Below are 25,775 nucleotides of genomic sequence, written 5' to 3'. Positions count from 1 at the left end.
CGGCGCTCTGAGTGGAAGTTACCTGTACCCTTCAAAAAGTTTGACTCAGAACTATACCTCTTGCTAAGCACAGACTGAGTCAGACTCAAGACAAACTTTTGGTTAGAGCCGGCGCGCGACTAATACCTTAAAATGTTGAAATAATGTATTTGCTGCTCTCCCAGTAATTTCTTCATTAAATTTTGTTACTTACCCGCTCTTTTTTAAACGTGAAATTTCTGAGAAAAATATGCAGAATACTTATATTCTTATAATATAATTTTTCTTATCTACCCGCACATAATAAAAACCTGATAAATTAAAAAAAAATAGGCCGGAAACTTTTTTTTTAAATTCCTTTAAAATCTAATCACGAAATATCACAATTAATTCTTCTTTTTTTTCTTGAAAAAATGATCGCTTATTTATTTGACCTACCCGCACTTAATTAAACCTGAAAAATCCGAAAAGAAATGCCGGAATATTTTTTGTTTGAAAATTTAATTAAGTGCGGGTAGGTAAGATAATTAAGCTATAATTTTCTCAAGAAAAAAGAAGGGTCAATATCGATATTTCGTGATTAGATTTTAAAGGTTATTTCAAAAAAAAATATTTCGACAGTCCTTTTCGGATATTTCAGGTTTAATTAAGTTCGGGTAGGTCAGATAAATATCGATAATTTTTTCAAGAAAAAAAGAAGAATCAATTTTTATATTTCGTGAATAGATTTTAAAGGAATTTAAAAAAAATTAGATTAATAAATCAGATTATTAAAACCTGAAAAAAAAGAAAATAAATACTGAAAGCATTGTTTGAAAATTTCTTTGAAATAAATCTCAAAATATACAAATTGATTCTGCTTTTTTGTGAAAAAATTGTCAATAATTTTTCATATCAACCCACACTTTATTAAACCTGAAAATCACGAAAAATATGCCGCAAACTTTTTAAAGAAAATTTCCTTTGAAATAAACCGCACAATAACGAAACTCAATCTTCGTTTTTTATTGAAAAAATTTTCACTAATTTTTCCAACCTACTAGCACATAATTAAACTTGAAAATCCGATAATAAATGGCGGATGCTTTTTTTTGAAAATTCCTTTGAAATAAATCGCAAAATACCCAAATTAAATCTTTTTTTTTTTTAAATTATTGCTTATTTATCTGACCTACCCGCACTTAATAAATGTGAAAAAAAAGAAAATAAATACCCGAAATTTTTTTTGAAAATTTCTTTTAAGTAAATCTCAAAATATCCAAATTGATTCTTCCTTTTTGTGAAAAAACTGTCAATAATTTTTCATATCAACCTGAAAAAAATATATATATATATATATTAAACCTGAAAATCAGAAAAATATGCCGGAAATTTTTTTTAGTCCTTTTAAATAAACCGCGTAATAACGAAACTCAATCTTCTTTTTTTATTAAAAAAATTGTCGCTAATTTTTCAAATCTACCCGCACATAATTAAACCTGAAAAATCCGAAAAGAAATGCCGAAATATTTTTTTTTTTTGAAATAACCTTTAAAATCTAATCACGAAATATTAATAATTAATAATAATATTATTGACTTTCCAAAAGCATTCTGGAATTTTATTATTAAAAATAAAAATAAATCTGTCTTTCCTAACGAGATGTATCTTTCACAACAAACAGCTAATAATAATTTTAATATTGCTAATTTATTTGCAGAATTTTTTAAATTAGTCTATAACACTTCTGATTATAATACGGATGATTTTTCTTTTGAATGCAATGATGATGTCGATTTAAATCTAAACTTGATTACTAAAAAGGATATTGAGGCAAAGATTCGGACTCTCAATGTTTCAAAAGAAGCGGGCTCCGATGGTATTCTGAACTCGTTTCTGAAGTCATGCTGTTCCTCTATCATTGAATCTCTTTTGTTTATATTCAACTCTTTTCTCTTAGCGGATTATTTTGCTGAGTGTTGGAAGTTGGGTATAATTTCCCCTGTTTATAAGGATGGTGATAAATCTAATGTCCAAAACTATATACTGATAACAATTCTCAGTGCAATACCTAAGCTTTTTGAAAGTTTAACTTATGATCAAATTTACTCGGTGTTTCTTGATTGAGGAGCAGCATGGGTTCAGAAGAAAACGATCTACATCGACAAACTTATGTATTTTTACTCAATACTCAGCGTCCTCATTAGAAAGTGGATTACAGATGGATACGATCTACACCGATTTTTCAAAAGCGTTTGATAAAGTCGATCATGGCATTTTGTTGTATAAACTCAGGGCCTATGGCGTTTCTGACATTACTTTGGGGTGGTTTTCTTCTTATTTTTGTAAGAGACGGCAGGTTGTTCGCGTCAACGGCACTTTCTATAAAAAGTAAAAAATACACAAAAATCGAGTTTATTCGAAAATCCCTGTATCGATTTTTTTCATCTAAGGTTTAAATTACTCAGAATATAATGTAAAATTAATATATGAGAGATTCTTTTTCAATCGCCCCAGCCCAAAAAGTCAATGTTCTGGGATTGGCTTCATACTTTGGTAAATTGTTCTCCTATATGATAGTAATAAATCCCTAAAATATAAACTCATTAAAAAAATATTTGTAGAAAGTAGAGGGGGTTGAAGTTTTGACGTTAAGGGTAACATTGTCATTTTCAAATCCGTTTAACTATGACAAAAGTTAATGGATTTTAATTTATCTATAATGAATTTTATTGCATTTTTCACGTACTTTTCAAAAATGTATACGAAATTTAAAAAAAAAATTTTTTAACCCCTTTTTTTTCAAAATCAACCCTTATTTTTCGATTTTCACCCCTTCGGGTATTTTTTTTTTTTTTTTTTTTATTTTCATTGGAAAGCTGAGGTTTTTTCCGATGAGCTATGTAAATATGAAAATGGGACAACAATAATTTTGTGAGTAACAGAATATTAAAGTAGGCGGTGCCGATAAGGGGTGTACCTGGAGATCATCTTTGAGGATTTAGATAGGCACCGCCTAATTTAATATTATGTTTCTCACAAAATTATTGTTGTCCCATTTTCATATTTACATAGCTCATGGGAAAAAACCTCAGCTTTCCAATGAAAATAAAAAAAAAACAAAAAAAAATTCCCGAAGGGGTGAAAATCGAAAAATAAGGGTTGATTTTGAAAAAAAAGGGGTCAAAAATTTTTTTTTTTAAATTTTGTATACATTTTTGAAAAGTACGTGAAAAATGCAATAAAATTCATTATAGATAAATTAAAATCCATTAATTTTTGTCATAGTTATACAGATTTGAAAATGACAATGTTACCCTTAACGGCACCCTTATCGGCACCGCCTACTTTAATATTCTGTTACTCACAAAATTATTGTTGTCCCATTTTCATATTTACATAGCTCATCGGAAAAAACCTCAGCTTTCCAATGAAAATAAAAAAAAAAAAAAAAAAAAATACCCGAAGGGGTGAAAATCGAAAAATAAGGGTTGATTTTGAAAAAAAAGGGGTTAAAAAATTTTTTTTTTAAATTTCGTATACATTTTTGAAAAGTACGTGAAAAATGCAATAAAATTCATTATAGATAAATTAAAATCCATTAACTTTTGTCATAGTTAAACGGATTTGAAAATGACAATGTTACCCTTAACGTCAAAACTTCAACCCCCTCTACTTTCTACAAATATTTTTTTAATGAGTTTATATTTTAGGGAATTATTACTATCATATAGGAGAACAATTTACCAAAGTATGAAGCCAATCCCAGAACATTGACTTTTTGGGCTGGGGCGATTGAAAAAGAATCTCTCATATGAAAAAAGCCGAAATGGGCCGACATGGGCCCTTTGGATTAAAGTTAGTCCATGTTTACTATGTTTTTCCTTGTAGTTTTTACAAATCTGTCAGAAATGTGACCGTTTGTCTTCGTAATGACATACAGGAATATTGTCGAAGTGTTCCTAGTTATTTCCGCGAAATTTAAAGTCTCTACATACAAAAAATAGCATTGGTAAAAATGACTAAATATGTGTAGTTAAAAAAAAGCAGTTAAAAGTACCATATTTAGAACCATTTTAACTAAACTTAGACAGTTAGTGGTACTAAATTTTAGTAGTCAATTTCATCTAGTTAAAATTACTAACACTTGTAGTTGCAATAACTGTCATGTAATTTTAAATGGCTTTACAACATTTTAATAGTTAAAACTACTGTTAAAAATTGTTATTTTTAGGATTTGTGTAGATGAAGAAACATTTCTTATTAGTTGCAGAAAAAAATTTGATTTACTGTTTTCATGTAGTTAAAATAAGTGTTGAAAATAGTTATTTTTATGATTTATGTAGTTGAAGAAACCATTTCTTCCTAATTGCAGAAAAACAATTAGGCTTACTGTTTTCATGTAGTCACTATTAATGCAAAGACTATCGTTCAAGTCTAACTTATAATTTTTGTTGTAGAGTTAACTGTTATTTTGTAGTAAATATTACTATTTTTAGCACTTGAAAAAGTTTTTATGTAAAGTTTGAGAAGTATTAATTAAAAGAAGATAATCCTATAACTATTAAAAGTAATAAATTTGACTACATTGGATAGTAAAATTAACTGCATAGTGACAAGAATGTCCTCAAATATTATGCAAGCCATCCTAGAGTGCGTACGTGGTTAGTTGGTTAAGTTGTTGGTTTGCGAATGTTAGGGTCGTGCGTTCAATTCCCAGCGTGTCGGGATTTTTCTCTGTTAGGTATATAAAAATTAAATATTATAAGGCATAAATGAACGAAAGTAGTAGGGGAGAGGATGAAAAAATAAATCTCAATACTAATATTAATAATTATAATTTTACTACTTTGAATAGTTTTTTTTACTAAATTTTACAGTTGATTTAACGGTTTTTACATAGTTGTCTCTACAACTTTTTGCTAATAGGCGCCTCCTGCAACTATGAAAATTAGTTACTGCAACCTAATGAAACAGTTAATGTGACTCAGAAAAATCATTGTATTAACTTCTTTATTTGGTTAAATTTACTGTAAAAGTAGTAATTTTTACTATACTTTACAGTTAATCTGACAATTTTTACATAGTTGTTTCAACTACTGTTTGTTTATAGGCGCCTCCTAGAACTAGGAGAAATAGTTAAAATTTAGTCAAATTTACCATAAATTTTTTATAGTGTAAGTACTTGAAATTTGAAAGCTCCCATTACCCGCCTTCTCTCATAACCCCACCTTCCCCTAGTGTCATTGTTGAATAAAAATATTTATATTATTACACATTTTTTTCTTGTTAGTTATATTATTGTTAAAAAGTGACAGATGTGGATTTATTTCATAGATAAAATCTCTTGATGGATTATGGGACTTTTTAATGGGACCTTCAGAAAATGCTATGAAAGGATATAATGAATCTTGGTTTGCACATGATTTACGTAAAGTAAGTTAAACATAAAACTTTTGAAATAGTCTGAAGGCGCTTGTATACCTCACCGATCCCGAGTATACTTGCGTCGTGTACCATTTGAGTAAAAGAGACGGAAATATCTTTTGTCTCTTTTACTCCAATAGTACACGACAAAAGTATACTCGGGATCGGTGAGGTATACAAGCGCCTTGAAGAATTGTTCATTCTAACATGTTTTAGTATACTATATTGTCAACTAATTAGTTACTTAAATTACGTATAGGTAGGAAATGTGATGCAAATGCCTGTTCCTTCATCCTATAACGATATTACAACTTCTAGAAAATTAAGAGATCACATTGGTTCTGTTTGGTACGAAAAAAAATTTTTTGTGCCAATTTCATGGCATGAACAACGAGTTTTTGTCAGATTTGGTTCTGTGAATTACCTTTCCCAAGTAGTAAGTATATTTATAATTTTATATTATGATCTAATTTTTAACATAAAAGAGCTGAAAATTATCCCAAAATCATATATTAATAAAAGGAATTACAAAAAGGGATCCAGCTTAAAAACGTTGTACAAGGTCGTACGCAAGACCTTGTACAAAAATCATGGTAAAGGTATCAATTAAACTTACAGCGTTTTGTTACCTATAAATGGTATCAACTTGATCTTCATTAGTTGGATCATTTCAAGAAATCATACGAAAATGCGAATCATTTTTTGATACCTAAAATTTGTATCAAAGTACAACTGTCATGAATAGCATGCAGTTACTGAAAAGTTTATGAATTGATTTCTTGATATTACTATATTATGTAGAAATAATCCTTCTTATTATATTAAGTTCTAAAACGACCGACACCAAAACCAAATTTTTCGTTTTCTTCCTTAAATTATTTACAGTTTGCCTTCAAATTTTGAAATCACATGCCTTACATACATGTCTATTTAAAAAAAATGCCAAATTTTTTTTGCGCGATTTTTTGCAAAAAATTTTTTTTGCAATTTTGTATTTTTTTACGCTAATAGCATATAAAATACTTTACTATTTTAAATCTCAGCTAAAAAAAATTTTATCCACAAAGTTATGGCGATATTCAATTTCCCTCATATCCTTCTTATTATATTAAGTTCTAATACGACCGATACCAAAACCAAATTTTCCGTTTTCTTTCTTAAATTATTTACAGCTTTCCTTTAAATTTTAAAATCATATGCCTTACATACATGTCTATTTAAAAAAAAATCGGACAAGTGCGAGTTACACTCGCATTAAAACCGAGGGTTCCGTACCCTTAAACCTAAAATTTGAGGGGTTTAAAGTTTGAAGGCCTAGATAGAAAACATAGACATATTCATAGACATAAACATAGAACATAATCTACGCATAAATTTGAAAATAATGTGAGCGCATAGATTTGAAAATAAATTAATAAAACTAAAAAATAATAAAAATATCAAAAAATAAAAAATGTCAAAAGAGAATAAAAATAGTAAATGGTAAAAAATAGAAAATGGCAAATTATAAAGAATGGCAAAACACTACAAAAAAATATAGCAAGCACAATTGGAGTTGAAAAAAAATCAAGAATTTGCCCCAAAAAAAGGAAGAAAATTTTATCTTTCTAGGTCAAAAATTGTAAAACTTAAGGAAAAAGTCCACTTTTTAAAAAAATTGTATGTTTTGAAAAAACTCAATTAAAAAATTTTTTTGGTGAAAAATCATGATTTTTATCGAAAATTATTAGTTTTTCCTTGAAAACGCTATAATAATCAACTTCAATCGTTCTCCCTATATTTTTTTTGTAATCTACACGCAAAATTACGTAAAAGTGTATACACTGCGACCTGAGTTTAGCGGCAGGTTTGGTGGGTCGTTCGCTAAACTCAGTAATGAGATTTCCCGAAATCGGCGTCAGCAATCAGGGCCGTACGAACTACTTGAAATACGAAATCCTTAAACTCTTTTTTTGAAAATTCTTCATCTTATAATACATAATATTTTTATTGCAATAATTATTATAATTATATTTTAATTTTTAGATTTTATTATAATTATAAACACTAATAAGTAATACTTAAAATTACTTTTAATAAAAATTCAAATAATTGTACTGACATCAGACAAGAAAGGGGAAAAACTCACCATTTGACTTATAAATTTTAAATTTATTTGAAATTAAATAATATAAATTTCATCAAATATAACATTGAGAGCAAATATTAAAATTAAGATTTTCATAAAGTAAATTTATAAATTTGCTGGGAGTGAAAACAAAAATAAAATTTGTATACATGTATATAAATAAGCTTTTATAATTTAACAAATTTTTTATTTAAAATTAAAGATTAAAGAACCTTGTACCTCCCAGACGAACGTCTCCGCTTGGTACTCATTTTCAACTAGAAGGAACCGCGTTGCCTTACTTCTACGCTCCTGCTCGAGTCGGAGCATCTTACGCTTACCGCTTAATTACCATCCTATTGTTGCCGTTTGCGAGATTTCGCTAAACTCGGGTCGCAGTGTATATTTGAAACTCTTTAGATAAAATTTTCTTCGGTTTTTGAGGAAAATTCATGATTTTAAAAGAAAATTATCAGTTTTTCCTTGAAAACGCTATATGATAATCAACCCGAATCGTTTTCGCTATATTTTTTCTATAATCTACACGTAAAAATACGTAAAAAAGTATAAATTTGGATCTCTTAGGATAAAATTTTCTTCTTTTTTTATTCGAAAAATCCATGATTTTTTCTAAAAATATGAGTTTTCCTTAAAAACAATATGATCATCAACTCCAATCGTGCTCGCTATATTTTTCCTGTAATCTACACGCAAAAATACGTAAGTATACCAAATATGAACTGTCTTGGTCAAATAGTGTGTGCGCTAGGTGGATTAAACGCTTTTTTCATAATTTTTGATTTTTCCTTGACAACGCTATGTAAATTGATCCGAATCATGTTCGCTATATTTTTCCTGTAATTTTCACGTAAAAATACATAAGTGTACCAAATTTGAGCTCTCTATGTAAAAAGATGTGGCAACCAGAGGGGGGGTACGTAGTCATTTTCAGGGATTTTTCGTAAAAATTCATGGTTTTTCCTTGACAACGCTATGATAATCAATTCCTATGAGATTTGCTATATTTTTCCTGTAATCTACACGCCAAAATACATATGTATACTAAATTTCAGCCCTCTAGATAAATTCGTGTGACCGCTAGGGGGGGGGGTACATGCCTTGCTTCACTAGTCTTATTAATAGGGTTCCCCCTTCGGGTACGGAACCCTAAAAAATGCCAATTTTTTTGCGCGATTTTTTGAAAAAAATTTTTTTGCAATTTTTTGCAATTTTGTATTTTTTTACGCTAATAGCATATAAAATACTTTACTAGTAGTGATGCAAGGCGGGTTCTGGCTCTCTTACCGACCGAGGTCGGTAATGTAGAAATCTACTTTACCGACCGAGTTAGTTCCGACTGCCACCGCTAGATGGCGCCACCGGCCAATTCAACCCCCCTTGGCGGGAAATTTGAATTTTTAAAAGTTTAATTTAAAGTGGCTTGGTGTTCTACTTTACCGACCGAGTTAGTTCCGGCTGCCACCGTTAGATGGCGCCACCGGTCAATTCAAACCCTCTTAACGGGAAATTTGAATTTTTAAAAGTGGCTTGGCATTTTACCGGCCAATTCAAACCCCCTTGGTGGGAAATTTGAATTTTTAAAAGTGGCTTGGCATTTTACCGACCAATTCAACCCCCCTTGGCGGGAAATTTGAATTTTTAAATGTTTAATTTAAAGTGGCTTGGTGTTCTACTTTTCCGACCGAGTTACTTTTGGCTGCCACCGCTAGATGGCGCCACTTTCGATTACCGACCAATTCAAACCTCCTTGGCGGGAAATTTAAATTTTTAAAATATTATTTTCAAGTGGCTTGGTGTTCTGCAATACCAACCGAGTTAGTTCCAGCTGCCACCGCAAGATGGCGCCATTTTATTTTACCTGTTTTAAAGTTAATTTAAAGTTTAAAATTTCAATGTATATAATTATATCTAAACCTGTATGGAAAAAACATCGAGAGGGATCCCCATTGCTGGTTGCGTCTATGCCGCTGCCAGCGCTGAGTTCATATGCTGAGTATCGTCTCTCCCCGCATCGATGTGAACTCAGCCGGGGACTCCCTCCCATGCCTACAGCAGAGCGCGCAGCGGCAGTCACACCTGGTTGCGCGCGTCGCTTGAGTAGTGAGGCGCGTCGTAGTGGGGAGCGCGGTAGTGGGTTGCCTCATAGTGGGAAGTAGGGTATATAGCACAGCGCTCGGGCCACCAGCATCACTGCTTTCTGTTTACAGGTCTAGCGCAGTACTTCCACAGCATTTCAGCTTTTTTTCTATTCTAGGTTCTCTCTTTTATTTCAGATTTTGTTTTTCGTTTATTATTTTTTTTTTATTTCAGGTGGTGGGTATTTTGGTTTTAGTTTTAGGTTTTTTTTTCTTTTCAGGAGGTGGTGGGTTTTTTTCTATTTTAGGTATTTTTTTTAGATTTATCTTTTAAGATGCCTAAATGTAAGGTGGTAAAAAAGTCTCGGCAACGAATCGAGATTGATGAATTTATTGAAATTTGTCAGGAACCTGACAACTTTATTAAATCCGCGGAGCAGCAGCTCATTATTACAATGTCAATGGCGGTTGATGAGAAGCTCATTACTGCATTCGAATGGCAAAATAAGTGTCAAAGGTATAAAAATATTTTTAGAAATTTTTTGCTAAGATCAGATTTAACTACATCTCAAAGATCTAGATGTTTGAATTTAGATCAAAAATTAGAATACTTGCGTTGCCATTTTGATGCTCTAATGAAACGTGGTGCGGGTGTGCAAGTGACTAATGCTAGAATGAAATGGGTGGATTTTGATGAAGCATTCGATAATCGTTTGCAAACCAGTGCTATTATAAATTTAGATTACAAGGTTATTAACGAGTTCCTTGATGATGCCTACGCTTTATTTAAATTAAATATTGAAAAAGCATTAAACAAGTATGGTCCTTTAAAAGTTTATACTGTGTTGGGTGCGAAATTTAAAAAAGATTTAATTAATGGTAAAGAAGAACAATCCGACTTAAAAACTTTTATCGCGAAAACGGATGAAATTTTATTAACAACCCCGTTAGATGACTGGTACAATGTTAATGTTAAACAAATAACTTTGAAAAGAATCGAAGAATTCCAGGAGAAGGACTCTAACTGGAAACTTGATTCAATTCATAGGTTAGAGGTTAACATTAACAAATTTAACCCTATGCGCGCAAGTTCCTACATTAATTTACCATCTTCTATTAATAAAAAACATGCTTGTGTTAATATTAAAAATAGTGATAACCAATGCTTTAAATGGGCAATTTTATCTGCTTTACATCCAGTTGAAAAGAACGCGGAACGAGTTTCAAAGTATAAGTCTTATGAAGTTGAACTTAATTTTTTAGGAATTGAGTTTCCTGTTGCCCTCAAAGATATTTCAAAATTTGAGTCTCAAAACGTTAATATTTCAGTTAATGTCTATGGTTTGTCGAAAAAGATAGAAAATTTTAGTGTCTATCCTCTACATCATACATCACAAAAGAGAGTAAATCATATTAATCTTTTACGCATTGAAGTCTTAGCGCAGAAGAGGAAGATGATTTACCAATCATATCTTTTAACTACCACTATGTCTGGATAAAAGATCTATCCAGATTGGTTGGATCACAGCTGTCGAAGAAGAAAAATAAAAAGTTTATTTGTGATCGTTGTCTCCATTATTTTAGAGACAAATTGCAGCTTACAGAACACGAGGAAACAATTTTATCATTTATGCTGATTGTGAGAGTCTTTTGATTCCTGCGGAAGCACCACAAGAAGCATGCAATACATATTATATATTATATTATGCAAGTGAGGAGACATCTCATATCGTATACTTTGACGCAAACAACCTATATGGTTGGGCCATGATTCAGTCGCTTCCCTTTTGTGGCTTCGAGTGGGTAGAAAATGTTGACAATAATTTTGATTTTAATGTTGCAGATGATGCACCAATTAGTTACATTTTAGAAGTCGACTTAGATTACCCCGAGGAATTACATGATAAACATAGTGACTTTCCGTTTTGCCCTGAACGCTCGAAGCCACCAGGGTCCAAAGAGGAGAAGCTCCTAACTACCCTTCTACCAAAGAGAAAGCACGTTCTCCATTACCGAGCATTGAAACAAGCTATTACCAACGGCCTTATTTTAATTAAAATTCATCGCGTTTTAAAATTTAATCAATCCACATGGTTAAAAAGTTACATTGATTTCAATACCATGCGAAGAACTAATGCTAACAATGAATTCGAGAAAAACTTATTTAAACTAATGAACAATGCGGTATTCGGAAAAACAATGGAGAACGTGCGAAAACATGTAGACATTAAACTTGTGACAAAGTGGGAGGGTAGATATGGAGCTGAAGCCTTAATCTCAAAACCTAATTTCCACAGCAGGGCCATTTTCAATGAAAATTTGGTTGCTGTGGAACTTAGAAAAGTAGAAGTTCTAATGAACAAGCCACTATATGTTGGCTTAACCGTTTTAGACGTTTCAAAAACTTTAATCTACGATTTTCACTATGATTATATTTTAAAAAAGTATGACAAAACAAACTGTAAGTTATTGTATACCGACACCGACAGTCTGATTTATGAAATTAAATGTTGCGACATCTTTGCAGACATGAAAGCAGATATCCACAAATACGACACTTCCGATTACCCTGTAAATAACGTTTACGGTATTCCGGAAGCCAACAAAAAAATTTTAGGTTTAATGAAAGATGAGTGCAGTGGAAAAATTGTTACTGAATTTGTTGGCTTGCGGAGCAAAATGTACAGTGTGCGAGTGGAAGATCAAGATTTTATTAAAAAAGCAAAAGGTGTGAAATCTGCGGTTGTAAAGAAAACTATTACCTTTGATGACTACACATATTGTTTACGAAATGTTAAAATGCAATCGCGAACTCAATATTGTATCAGATCGAAACTTTACAATGTTCAAACATTAAAACAAACAAAAATAGCTTTAAGTCCTTACGACGATAAAAGATTTCTGTTATCCAATAGTACCGATACCCTTGCATGGGGACATTGTAAAATTACACAAATTAATGATGAAGCTATGGAATTGTAAATAAATGATGATTTGGAAATATAAAGGTGTTTTAATAAAAGATACTGTACATTTCATATTATGTTTATTTATTAGAACCTTAATCTAGTTACATTTTTAACTTTATTTTAACTATTTTTAACTTTATTTTAACTATTTTTAACTATTTTTAACTTTTTTAAACTATATTTAACTTTATTTTAACTATTTTTAACTTAACTTTAACTATTTTTAACTTATTTTTAACTTTATTTTAACTATTTTTAAATATTTTTAACTTTATTTTAACTATTTTTAACTTATCTTTAACTATTTTTAACTTTTTTTAACTATATTTAACTTTATTTTAACTATTTTTAACTTATCTTTAACTATTTTTAACTTTATTTTAACTTTTTTTAACTATATTTAACTTTATTTTAACTATTTATAACTATTTTTAACTTATCTTTAACTATTTTTAACTATATTTGACTTTATTTTAACTATATATATATATATATTACATATCAGTTTTTTTATCTAACTATTGTGTGAGTTGTCAAATCCAAGCCATTTTACATATACATTGTTGCCACGGCTTTTAAGGACTTTCTCGACGAGGTAAACATCTGGATATTTAACTTTTAATAGTTCTTCTTCGTAGAAACCACCTTCGATTGGATGATTTTCATAATCTGTAAGTTTGTATGTAACTGGTTTTGTTCGTTTAACTTGATCTACAGTGAATATTTCCGTTGTCCAGTTGGGGGTGTATCCTTTTTCAAAGATGTTTTTATGTTTGCTGACTCGAACTCTATCTCCAACTTTAAATTTTTGTCTTCTCAGTGGAATTCTTCTTAGTTTACGGATGCGTCTCATCAGTTCTCTTGTATCTTCTACGGTGACATCTTTAGGTTTCATACCAATCGTACGATGTTTTTTATTATTGTACTTTGATATGAGAATTGGTAAAAGATTAAACCATTTGTAATTGCCTTGTAAGTTGAATTCAGGCCACATCATATTTTTTAGAGTGCGGTTAAACCTTTCAAAAATTGATGCTTTTAAATTACTATAAGTCGAATAGAGATTAATATTGAATTCTTGCATTAAACTCTGAAATTCAGAGTTATGAAATTCCTTGCCTCTATCAGTGTGTAAATTTTTTGGAATACGACCTTCTTTTAATATTAATTTCATTGCTAAAGAAATATCTTTTCCATTTTTACTTTTTACAGGTACAGCCCAGGCATATTTAGAAAATATGTCTATTACTGTGAGCATGTATTTGAAACCTTTATTGGAATAGGAGTAAGGTATCATTTCTACCAAATCTGCTTGCCAGGTTTCATCTATGCCACGCATTTGAACTTTACGACTAGGAAAATTCCTTCTCGCTTGTTTATGCAGTTCAGTTACAACTGTTAACTTTTTATCATTCATCATTTGGAATAAATGTAGTTTCCTTGATAATAATATTCTGTTGGAATTCAATTTGTTTTAGTTTTTCGTTAACTCTATCTTCAACAACTTGTATTAAAATATTTAAATCATCAATGGCTGATCTTAAAGAAGATGTAATTTGAAAGATAGTTTTTATCTCGTTTCGGATAATTTGTTGTACAAGTCGTAAATTTACTGCATCATGAAGCTCTTCAGCGTCTTGAACGTTACAAAGTCTTTTGCCTTCAATATTGTAATCTCCACTTGGAGTAACTTTAAATCCAATGCCAGAAGGTCCAGGTAGTCCACGACTTGCAACAGGTCGTGTTAAAGAATGTCCGAACACATCAATGCTCATTGTAATACTAAGCAATTTTTCTAAATGCTCTCTCTTAATATATAATTCGAGCTTCACGAAGTTCTTCGATAATTGACATAATCTCATTATTATGACTTGGATTACCAGCTTGCTGTGATCCTATGAGTAGTCGTAAACGGTCAACGAGTTCATTTGGATCATCCCAATAGATGTAGTCCGGATTAAATTGTCTTTTTGCAATCATAAATTGTGGTAATATATTTTTATGCTTCTTTAAAGAACCACCACCACTTTTCTTTGGTGTACTTTTAATAAGTTTTGCAACAACATCAGTGTACTTGGAAGTTCTACTTATGTTGACAGATTCACTTGCACTATAATTTTTTCGATGTGCATTCGTAGCAATGAGAATTTCTTTATAATTTGAAAAATCATCTGAACTTATTAAAGCTTCTTTTGGTTTTTGTTTAAATAATAGTTCGAGTAACCCAGCAGTTTTCAAATAATTTTTCTTTCCAATAAGCTTAATATGTGAACCTTCAAATTCAATAGGTGTATCACCAATCATAAAAGAACCGTTGGCAAGTTTACGTACTCCATAAACCGTATCTAAAAACAGTTTTCTATTTTTATCTAACATAAAAATAAATTTATTTGTAATTTTTTCATAATCTTCTTCTTCTTTTTCAAAGTTATTGCTCTTATCAAGTAAAGTTGAATTTAGTAGAGTTTTATCAAATTCTTCATCATCGTCAACAGCAGTTGAAAAAGAGAAATCATTATCATCTTTCTTGAATTTTTCAATTTTAACATTTTTGAAAGGAGTTTCAGTTACATTTGCCAATTTTTGAAGAGGTGTAACTATTCGTTGCAGAGTTTCTTTTAACAATGTCTCTGCAGCCTCTTTACCCATTTTAAGTAAGCGATGTTTTCGTCTAATAGCGTCGCTTGCTTTTGCTATTTGACGAAGTGTTTCTTGCTCTTTTCGATACATGTTTCCGTCTTGATAACATAAACTATACTAATTTAAAATGAAATAAAGTAGTTATATTTATAGTGAAATAAAGCAATCAAATCCCTTTCTATATCTTCCCTCATTAAAATTCCTATCTTTATCAATAACGACAAATCCATATTTATCAGATTTCCAACATTCTGAACATAAATCACGAAATTGAGTATAAGACATGTCTGTATTTACATGATCTTCGTAGACATGTTTTAATTTTTTTTCATCTTGTCTAAAAAGCACCAGTAAATTTACATTATCTCGGACTAGATGTTTTGGAATACGAGCATATGTTTGACACAAGTAGAAACTGTCAACATTTACATGTCTACCCATACAAAAGAAAGCTCTAACATTGTCTTGCTTTTCACAAGCAATATCATCAAAGATGAATATTAAGTTTGGTTTAGCATCTTTTGGAGATACTACTTCTTCATGCTCACTAAATGGAAAGTATTCAATTCCATCCACGTCATGAATTACATTTTTCAAAAATTGATATTTTGACTGCTGCAGAGATTTAGAGTATAGGTAAATATTTTCAAAACTTAAACCATTTGGATGTATGATTAAAGAGAGAAGAGCGTTTGTTTTACCACAATTTGAGGGACCACAAAAGACAGCTCGGATGCTATCTGAAAACAAACTACCATGACGTTGAACATTTTTCTCACTACTTTTAACGTCAATACTTGTGATTGGGAGTGCTACAGGTTGTTTCGTGAACTGCATCTTGACAGTAACTGCTCTGAAAACTAAAAATACTAGGCTTTTATAGTCTTACGGTCAGTTGCATATCAAACTTCATAGAGTGTAGAATGATTTTACATCGAAGTGATAAAAAACAACTTTGTCGTGGTAGAGGATTAGTTAACCGTATTATCAATAGTTTACCTTTTGAATTACATTTACCTGGATACCAATTCTGTGGACCCGGTACAAAGTTGACAAAAAGATTAGCACGTGGTGATAAAGGTGTTAACCCATTAGACGCTGCATGTAAAGCACATGATATTGCATATTCGCAAAATCGAGAAAACATTAAAGCAAGAAACGTTGCAGACCAAGAGCTAGCTGAAAAGGCGTGGCAACGTGTTACATCTAAGGATTCTAGTATTAGTGAAAAGGCAGCAGCTTTAGCGATATCAGGAACGATGAAAGCTAAATCAACATTAGGTATGGGAATGAAAAGGAAGAAAAAGTGTACAATAAAGAAGAAAAGAAAAACCATGTGTAAGAAAAAGCGACTAGCATTACGAATAGTTGTTGATGCTGCTAGAAAAAGTATGCTACCCAATCATAATTCTGGAGAATCAATTCAAGCTGCTCTGATTGGTGCAAAAGAAGCAATAAAGAATGCTGGTGGTAAATCAAAAATTTTGTCACCGCGAATTCTACCTGTACCTTCTAAAGTTGGTGGTATTTTACCACTAGTTCCCATTTTTTCTGGACTTAGTGCTTTGGGAGCTCTTGCTGGTGGAGCTTCAGGTATAGTGAAAGCTGTAAACAAGGCTAAAACTGCCAAGGAACAACTTGCCGAAGCTCAACGACATAATAAAGCAATGGAAGCAATATCTCTTGGAAAAGGATTACATCTGAAACCCTACCGACAAGGACTTGGTCTTCATATTAAACCCTACATTCAGGGGAAAGGATTAAAAAAGAAGAAACAAACATCAAGAAAGAAAAAAAACTTTCATTGAAGCTACCTCACCGTCCTCTAACTGATTTTGATCTGTTGAAATATGCTAAAACTATGAAAATACCATATTTTCGTGGAGTTTTCATGCGAAATGAACTACCATTTAAAGGATCTTATCGACATGAGTCTGGAATTATTAACTTGGATAATAAAGAAGGTCCAGGAACACATTGGGTGGCATATAAAAAATGTAATAACGAAATAATGTATTTTGATAGTTTTGGCAACCTTCCTCCACCAACAGATCTAATCACATACTTGGGTGATGGTAGCTTAATAAAATATAATCATGAGAGATATCAAAGTTATGATACTTATGTGTGTGGACATTTATGTTTAAAATTTTTATGTAAACAACTTAATGTTAAGAGCAGCTTTAGTCTATATAAGAACATGTAACTTTTGTAATCTTTTAGTATAGAAACTGACAGCATCATGAGTGATTCGTTTACATTAACGTTGACGGGAAATTATTCAGTTCTTGAAGCTGAATATTTCCCACCAATAGAACTTAATCCAAATAAAAATTATGTCCTCGGTCTTGTTGAATTAATGACTTTTAATTCTATTCCCAATATTGATAAAGGTAACAATAAATTTTACATTGGTAATCATATAATTGATATACCAACTGGAAGTTATGAAATTAAAGATATTGAATCATGTATAAAAGATTCTGTGAAACTTGGAACTGTTATTAGTATAAAACCTAATAACAATACATTACGCAGTTTAGTTGAATCAAATTTACCAATTGATTTTAAACATAAAGATTCAATTGGTAAATTATTGGGATTTATGCCGCGGAAATTATCACCTAATGAAACACACATCTCTGATTTACCTGTAACAATTCTCAAGGTAAATTCAGTCAGAGTTGAGTGTAGCATTACATCTGGAGCGTATATAAATAATCAAAAGGCCCACACCATCCATGAATTCTTCCCTAGCGTTCCACCAGGATATAAGATTGTGGAAGTGCCAGCACACGTCATTTACCTTCCGATTGTTGTCAAGACAATACATAATATTCAACTCCGCATTGTCGATCAGGACGGTGATTTGATTAATTTTCGAGGAGAAACTATAACTATCCGATTGCACATAAAGTCAATGTAATGGGAATTGTATATAATCAAAAAGTTGGTGGAAACTATAAAAGTCAACCAACATGCCAAAGACAAATCAGTTTAAATTTGTCTCACAAGGTGTTAACACTTGTTGAATCGCCTGTTCCTGAAAAAACTAGGACTAAAAGTTATACCTCAAGGAAAACGCCAAGACAAATAATTTATATATTTTTTGGGTGTTGTTGCAACAAAAATGGACAAAATTCTCAACATTCCAGCAGCAGTGAATTTTGATGAGTCCATAGCTCATTATGAAATTCATGCTCATCAACCGTATGCTTCATCCTCTTTTAACAATAGTGATGAAATTCGAATTGCAGTTCAACATCAAGATTTATGTATTCTACCGAGTAAAAGTTCATTGCACATATTTGGAAAATTGACTAAAAATGATGGTATTGCCGTTACAGAAAACGTGCACTTGAGTAGCAATGCAATATGTTTTTTATTTGATGAAATTCGCTATGAATTAAATGGTATCGAGATTGATCGATGCAAATACGTTGGACATACAACTATTATGAAAAATTTAGTATCTCTGACTCCACCTCAGTTAAATCTAATTGAAAATGCAGGGTTTTCAAAAATTACAGCTGATGCTAGAATTTCTTTAGAAAATGGGTACTTTGCTGTTACAATACCACTTGGCATGATTTTTGGTTTTGCTGAGGATTATAAGAAAATTATTATAAACGCTAAACATGAACTTATTTTAACAAGAGCACGTAATGACACTAATGCCATAATTCAAACAGGACAAGGAGCTGATGAAGAATTTAAAATTTTCATCAATAAACTAGAATGGATGGTACCATACGTTTTACCTGCTGATAATAATAAAATAAAATTATTGAAATTTATTGAAAAAGATCCTTTAATTTCAATAAGTTTTCGATCATGGGAAATGTATGAGTATCCGTTAGTTCCAACAAGTTCAAAAGTCCTATGGCAAATAAAAACATCAACACAATTGGAGAAACCACGATATGTAATTGTAGGATTTCAAACAGCAAGAAAAGATAAACGAAAAAAATATGCCTGTCATTTTGATCATTGTAACATTACAAATGTTAAACTATTTTAAAATTCACAATATTACCCTTATGGAAATTTAAATCTAAACTTTGATCAAAATCAGTATGCTCTGCTTTATGAAATGTATGCTAATTTTCAAACATCTTACTATGGAAAAGACTCAGAACCTATTTTAACGAGGGCTATTTTTAAACAACTATTTCCTCTAATTGTTATTGATTGTTCAAAACAAAATGAGTTTCTTAAACAAGCATCAGTAGATGTACGTTTAGAATTTGAATCAGGAAATAATATGCCGGCTGAGACCACTGCATATTGCCTCATTATCCATGACCGCGTTGTTCAATATAAACATCAGCGGCGTCGTCAAGAAGTTGCTGTAGAGGAGTGGGGGTATAATTCGGTATAAATGCAGTAGTTTTCAGTCAAAAATTCATTTCTGTTTCAACATGGAGTTCATTGTGGACGTCCAAGGTTTCAAAAGACCCTACAATGATTTTATTTTCAAAGAGTTGGCAATACTTCCTCTTCAACCAGATGCTCAATCACTTGTCTACCTATTTGAATCAACTTGTACGTGGAATTCATTGCCAGGACGCTATAAAAGTGAAAATCGCTGGTTAACACACAATTACCATGGAATAGATTGGACAGCTGGAGACGTCTCATACGATGAACTTCGTCCAATTCTACAAGACGTACTTCGAAATGCTAGTGTCATCTATGTAAAAGGATTGGAGAAAAAGACATGGCTAGAAAAATATTTAGTAAATGTACAAAATTTAGAAGATTTTAAATGTCCATCGTTGAAAAAAATTAAAAGTGATTTGTTAACATGTACACATCATACTCTTTATAATGATAATTGTGCTGTAAAAAATGTAAAGATTCTTCGCGATTGGTTTTTGGATCCTCCAAACCAATATATAAGTAATATTGTTAAAGAAACTGATGAAGTTGATTCTACGTTTACTAATTTAAAATCTTTCTATGAAAATTGTGAATATATTTAATAAGTTTTTTTAAATAAATATTAATTTTAAATTTAAATAAAAATCTCTGTTAATTTTAAAAACCTATCCCTTTAATTAATTTAAATTTTATTTTATAATTCATGAAAATAAACTAATTCCATTGCTTAAAATTAACTTATGTTAGGGAAAAAGTAAATTTAAAACAAATGTATAGGTAAAACTTTGTGTTTTTATTTTTAACATTCTTTTTGTAATAAATATATATACAATTCTTTATTTTAAAAATTGAAATTCAACAATATTGTATGTTCCTCCAAGATATTTCATTTGAAGCTGCTTGGCTATTGCTGCTTCTTGCATCATTTCCAAAGAGCTGGGTTCTTCTTCAAAGTGTTTGGCGAATCTCGATGGTAAATAGGTGATGAAATCAGCATTCACTTCTACAATGATTCTTGGTCCATATTTAGTTTGCACCTTCTTCATTTTCGTAATATAATATAAACCATTTTTCGTCATCTCAGATAGAGGTTTCGTCGGCAAGTAACCTTCGAAACGTCCAACTGCGTTGACTTTTTCAAGATCCATTTTTTTAGTGGCTGTTGTAGAAAATAAAACCTAAATAAATATAAAAAAATCTGAAATTAAAATATAGCTGAAATTGAAATAAAATCTGCAAATGGTAAAAGCTGAAATGAATTGAAAACAGAACAACCTGAAAAAAGAGAACAAGGCCTAAAAAGAAAACAAAAATTAAAAGAGAATAATTTAATTTATAAACATAGAAAAAAAATGCTGAAATAAAAATAAAACCTGCAAATGGTAAAAGCTGAAAGAAAACCTGAAAAAAGTGTTGTACTAAAAAGAGAAGTCTATACTTACTATTACTGGAGAGACCTGTAAGAAAGAATGATCTTGATAGCCTGGAAGTTGTCTTATATTACTAGTCCCCCACTTTCCTATCCCACCACATATTAGAATGCGCGCGCAAATTTATCCCCACTATACACACACACACTACATTGCGCACGCATGCAACAAACCACGCCTTAATATATGTTTAAATTATACATACTAAAATTAAACGTTACATTTATTTAAAAAAAGAAATTAGACACGAATTTAAAAAACATAATTTATTATTTAAAATTCATGGTGAAGGTGGTGGTGATGTGATTGAAATATCTAAATTCATTTGAATTATTTGCACCATTTCCGCAGTCGCGGGATAGGCCTCTAACAACTCCGACATCTAAAAGTAAAAAAAATTTCAGGTTAATTGTAAAAATTAATTTTATTTAAAGTATAACTTTTTTTTTTTTTTTTTTTTTTAAACTAACTTCTTCGGGATCAATATCAATCACAAGTCTATCATCATTATCATCATCATCATCATCGGTAATGATGATAGTTTCTCCCGCACTATCATAATTGGCCTCATCATCACAATTATCATGATCATCATCATCGTCTTTATAATTATTGTGAGCGAATTCGTCATAAATAATTATGACAGAATCATTATCTTCATTCTCATTTGACTCGGATGCGTTTGGAGAATTTGGTGGAGGAGAATTAAAATTATCCATGTTTATTTCTAAAAGAAAACAAAAAAAATTAATTATTTTAAAACAAAATTGAAATAAAAGATAAATAATAAGAAGCCAAAACAGAAATAAGTAGAATTAGATTAATGAAAACTGACACAAAAGAACAATAAGAAAACATGAAAATTGAAAAGAAATAGCTGATAAAAGAGAAATAATAAGAAAATTGAAAAAAAATCTGAGAAGGAAGAAAATCTGAAAAAGAACAAGTCATAAAGGAAAAAGAACACATGAAAATTAAAGTAAAAAAAGAAATAGCTAAATTGTTGGAAGCTGAAAGAATGAATGACTCTGGTGGCTGGCGGGCTTCACTGTATACCAGCGCTCCCCACCACGGCGGTCCCCACTACGGCGCTCCCTACTACGAAGCGCCTGGCGGCGCGCTACACTCTTAGTACACTCTCCTGCTATGATATATATTATATACTATAATATCATTCTTATTATTATTATTATTATATGGGCAAATCCACAGAACCGGCCGATTTCATGTTACTCACATATCTTTCTATTTTAGAAGTATTATATTAATTATTTTCATACTTCAACCATTTTGTAATATCTCTGAGAACCTATTGAAATAAGAAAATTGAATAAATGTGAACCTTCTAGTCTTTTATAAAAAATAAAATCGAATTAAGTAACTTAAAAAATGAAATTTACGGTGTTACTCCAGGTATAAATTTTAATTCTTATAGGTATAACTTGTTCGGCATAGATGCGAACGATTCCAAACTGTGGTGAATTATAGTTTACTTATTGAAGAATGTTTTGAAAGTAATAAAAAATATGTGCTCTTAAATAAAAAGAAATGATAGTCGTTGAAAGTAGCGTTACTCATTATTTTATAATAATGAAATGTCTATACATTTTTGTGAATATATTTTGCGGCGATTATTCGATTTGAATTTTTCAAATTGGAGCTTATTGCTTGTGAACAGACGAACAAATGTATGTATCATAGAATAGAGTGCAATCAGAATTAAAGAAAATATTCCAATAATTATCACTCTATGTTTAAGCGTGAACCATTTTCAACATAGCCTTTTTTCAGTAGCACAACTACAGGATAAAATATGATGAGTTGAAAACATGTGTGATTATATAAAGACATTATTATAATTCTTGTATGCAAACGCCAAATTATATTTTCAATTTATAACGTCCAAAAATTAAAAATAAAAAAAAATTTATCGAAATTAAACTAGTTAATCGTGAAAAATGAATTATCCTTTCATTTGTTTTATTTTCAAAGTTATATCAAAATCGATGTCAATAATGTCAGTTTGTTTGTTAAAATAGTTAATATGAAAATTAGTAAGTAAACAATTTAATTTACAGAAATAAAAAATTAAATGCTAATAAATAAAATATATAATAAAATATGATAAAATATAAATAATTTATTTTTGATAATTAAAAAATTAATTATTTGTATTTTATCATATTTTATTATTCAAAATGTTTTGCACATATTTCAAATAATATATAAAAAAACAAAGAAATGCCATTTTAAATTATAATTTCCAGAAGAAAAATAATATTTTCGTTTTTTGCTTTTAACTCAAACGGCATTAAAATAAAATGAATCACGCAAGAAGATAATTGTTCTTGAATATATTTTAAAGAAAGTAAACCATAAATTAAAGGTGTGCTTGCTATTTGAAAAATTATCATCTTGATAAGTAAAAATCGGCCGGTTCTGTGGATTTGCCCATATATCATTATATATATATGTTAATTTTCTTTTATAATAATTAAGAATTAAGAATTTACCAAATCAATTTTTAGTTAAAATTTCTACTACTTATTTAAATAAATTAATTACAGTTTTTGAATATATTACTAAAACATAAAATTATCGAACAAATATTATTCAAATCAACTTAAAGTTATTTGTTACATATACAAAATTATTTGTTTCAATTTAATTATAGAATTCAACTAAAAAAAAAAATATTTTGTATACTAAGTTCCAGTAAATGTTTATAAGATAATTATCAAATAATCAATGATTTGAATCAAATAAAATATTCTCAATGTTCCAATAAATAAAGCTTAATTGTAGTTTTTTTTATTATAGAAATACTTTTTCAGATTATATATATAAATAGAAGAGAGAGTATATTTAAAGAAATATAAATTTTTAACTTAAAATTATTCATTTTATGAATAAAATTTAAAATAAAAGTAAAACATTAGACTAGAGATAAGCAGTTTTTAAAGTGTAAAATAATGAATATAATAATTAATAATAATATATATAATAATGAAATTAAAATAATGAATAAAATTTAAAATAAAAGTAAAACATGAGACTAGAGATAAGCAGTTTTTAAAGTGTATATTCATTTGATAAAGGTTTAAATAAACTGAAATTAATATTTATATAATCATAATAATTTGTTTATTTGAAAAAAGAAAATTGTCACACATTTCTTTGTTAATATCCTTAACGCTTAGATATATATATGAATGTTTTTATAAGAAAAATAAACATTTAAATGTTCCATTTTAAAAACTGTGAAAAAAATACATGTGAAGAATAACACATTAAAAAAATTGTATTTTTAAATAAAAAAATTAAATTAAACAGAAAAGAAAACTTCTTTTTTTTTGTCACAGCCCTTCTTATAATTTAAAAAACAGTTAAAATCACATTATTTTTTTGTTTTTTATATTTATCCTTTTTTTTCCTTTTTTCTTGTCACACTCATCATCCTCCTGCTTCTTCTCAGACTTCTGCCGTTTCCCAGTCACAGTAGTAGGTTTTGTTTTTTTTTCTTATACAAGGATCTTCTGAAATGACTTGCTCAATTGATGGCAATGATAATTTATCATTTAATTTGGAAGACTTGGATGAACCTGAGGATGTCGATGAAGAAGATGATGATGATGATGAGCTTGAGGATGAATCGGATTTCACTGTAAGAGGTGAAGCAGGTTTTTTTCAATTTTCGGAGTTGGAAAGTAAACTCCTTCTATTGTAGACATTGAAGTAGGAACGTATTTTTCAACTGGCTCCCATCTTGTTAATTTGCGCTGAGTGGTGTCCAATTTTTCTTCCTATTTAATTATACATAAATAAATATATAAGACATAAATAAGTTAACATAAATATATAAGGTGTAAATAAATAAGTTAAAATAAACAAATAAGATGTAAATAAGTAAAAATAAAAATATAAGATGTAAACAAATAAAATATAAGTAAAAAAATATTTAAGATTTAAATAAGTTAAAATAAATATATATAAAATGTAAATAAAATCTAAATAAAATGTAAATAAAATGTAAATAAAATGTCGTTGCAGGACAAGAAGTCCAAACCAAGAAATCCAGACCGAAAAGTCCAAGAAAAAAAGTCCAAAGAAACAAAAGTCCAGGAGTCAAAAAGTCCAAAATCAATAAATCCAAAATAAATAAAGAAAATGACCAAAATAAAGATATGCAAATAAGTATTACAGAAATGTATATTATTATTAAATTTTACATGTGAATGTGGTGACCAATGAGTTTTATATATTCTTGTTCTTTGCTTTCATCGACATAATCCGCATACGTTTTTACAATATTAAAAATTTGTTCTTCCAGTCGCCGTTGCTTTCCCCTGGGTAAATTTTTTACTCCCTTCCCCAAAGCCAGTTCTCGAAACATATATTCCACATCAGCTTGTTCTTTTTGAAGGTCTGTTAGAAAATGATACAAACTTGGGTGATTTCGTCCTACTAATATTTGGAACCGGTTGTGCCATCCTTCCGATGCATTGTTCGTGCGAGCTGACCTCTGAAGCACAGAGTCATAATGATTCCAAAGAGTCGGGTCGTAGCGTACCTTCACCTTATAATATTTGCGCTGAAATGAATTTTGATAGAATTTATTATTGCCAATTCAAAATCAGACATAATTGTCATAGGGTGTACGACAGAAATGCCAGCATTTTCAGCATAGGACAATGCGACTTGAAACACTTTTGAGTATGCTTCCTCCGTCTTCGATTGTAATAGCGAGTAAACGAGAGGTAGAGCA

General features: G+C 30.1%; 1 protein-coding gene across 1 annotated transcript in view; it reads left to right on the top strand.

Annotated features, from left to right (window-relative positions):
• LOC127288730 (beta-glucuronidase-like) overlaps positions 1–25,775 on the top strand; it is a 576,096-nt gene that overhangs the window by 124,647 nt on the left and 425,674 nt on the right. Inside the window, exons 4-5 of the mRNA XM_051316363.1 lie at positions 5,296–5,394; positions 5,645–5,821. Of these exons, the coding sequence (XP_051172320.1) occupies positions 5,296–5,394; positions 5,645–5,821 (276 nt within the window). The remainder of the gene's footprint in view (positions 1–5,295; positions 5,395–5,644; positions 5,822–25,775) is intronic.

The sequence above is a fragment of the Leptopilina boulardi genome, unplaced genomic scaffold, assembly GCF_019393585.1.
Source record: "Leptopilina boulardi isolate dan_hultmark-lab unplaced genomic scaffold, ZJU_Lbou_2.1 LbouV2_393, whole genome shotgun sequence".
NCBI lineage: Eukaryota > Metazoa > Arthropoda > Insecta > Hymenoptera > Figitidae > Leptopilina > Leptopilina boulardi.
Note: the sequence above shows the minus strand (reverse complement) of the source record. Positions and strands in the feature narration are given on the sequence as shown.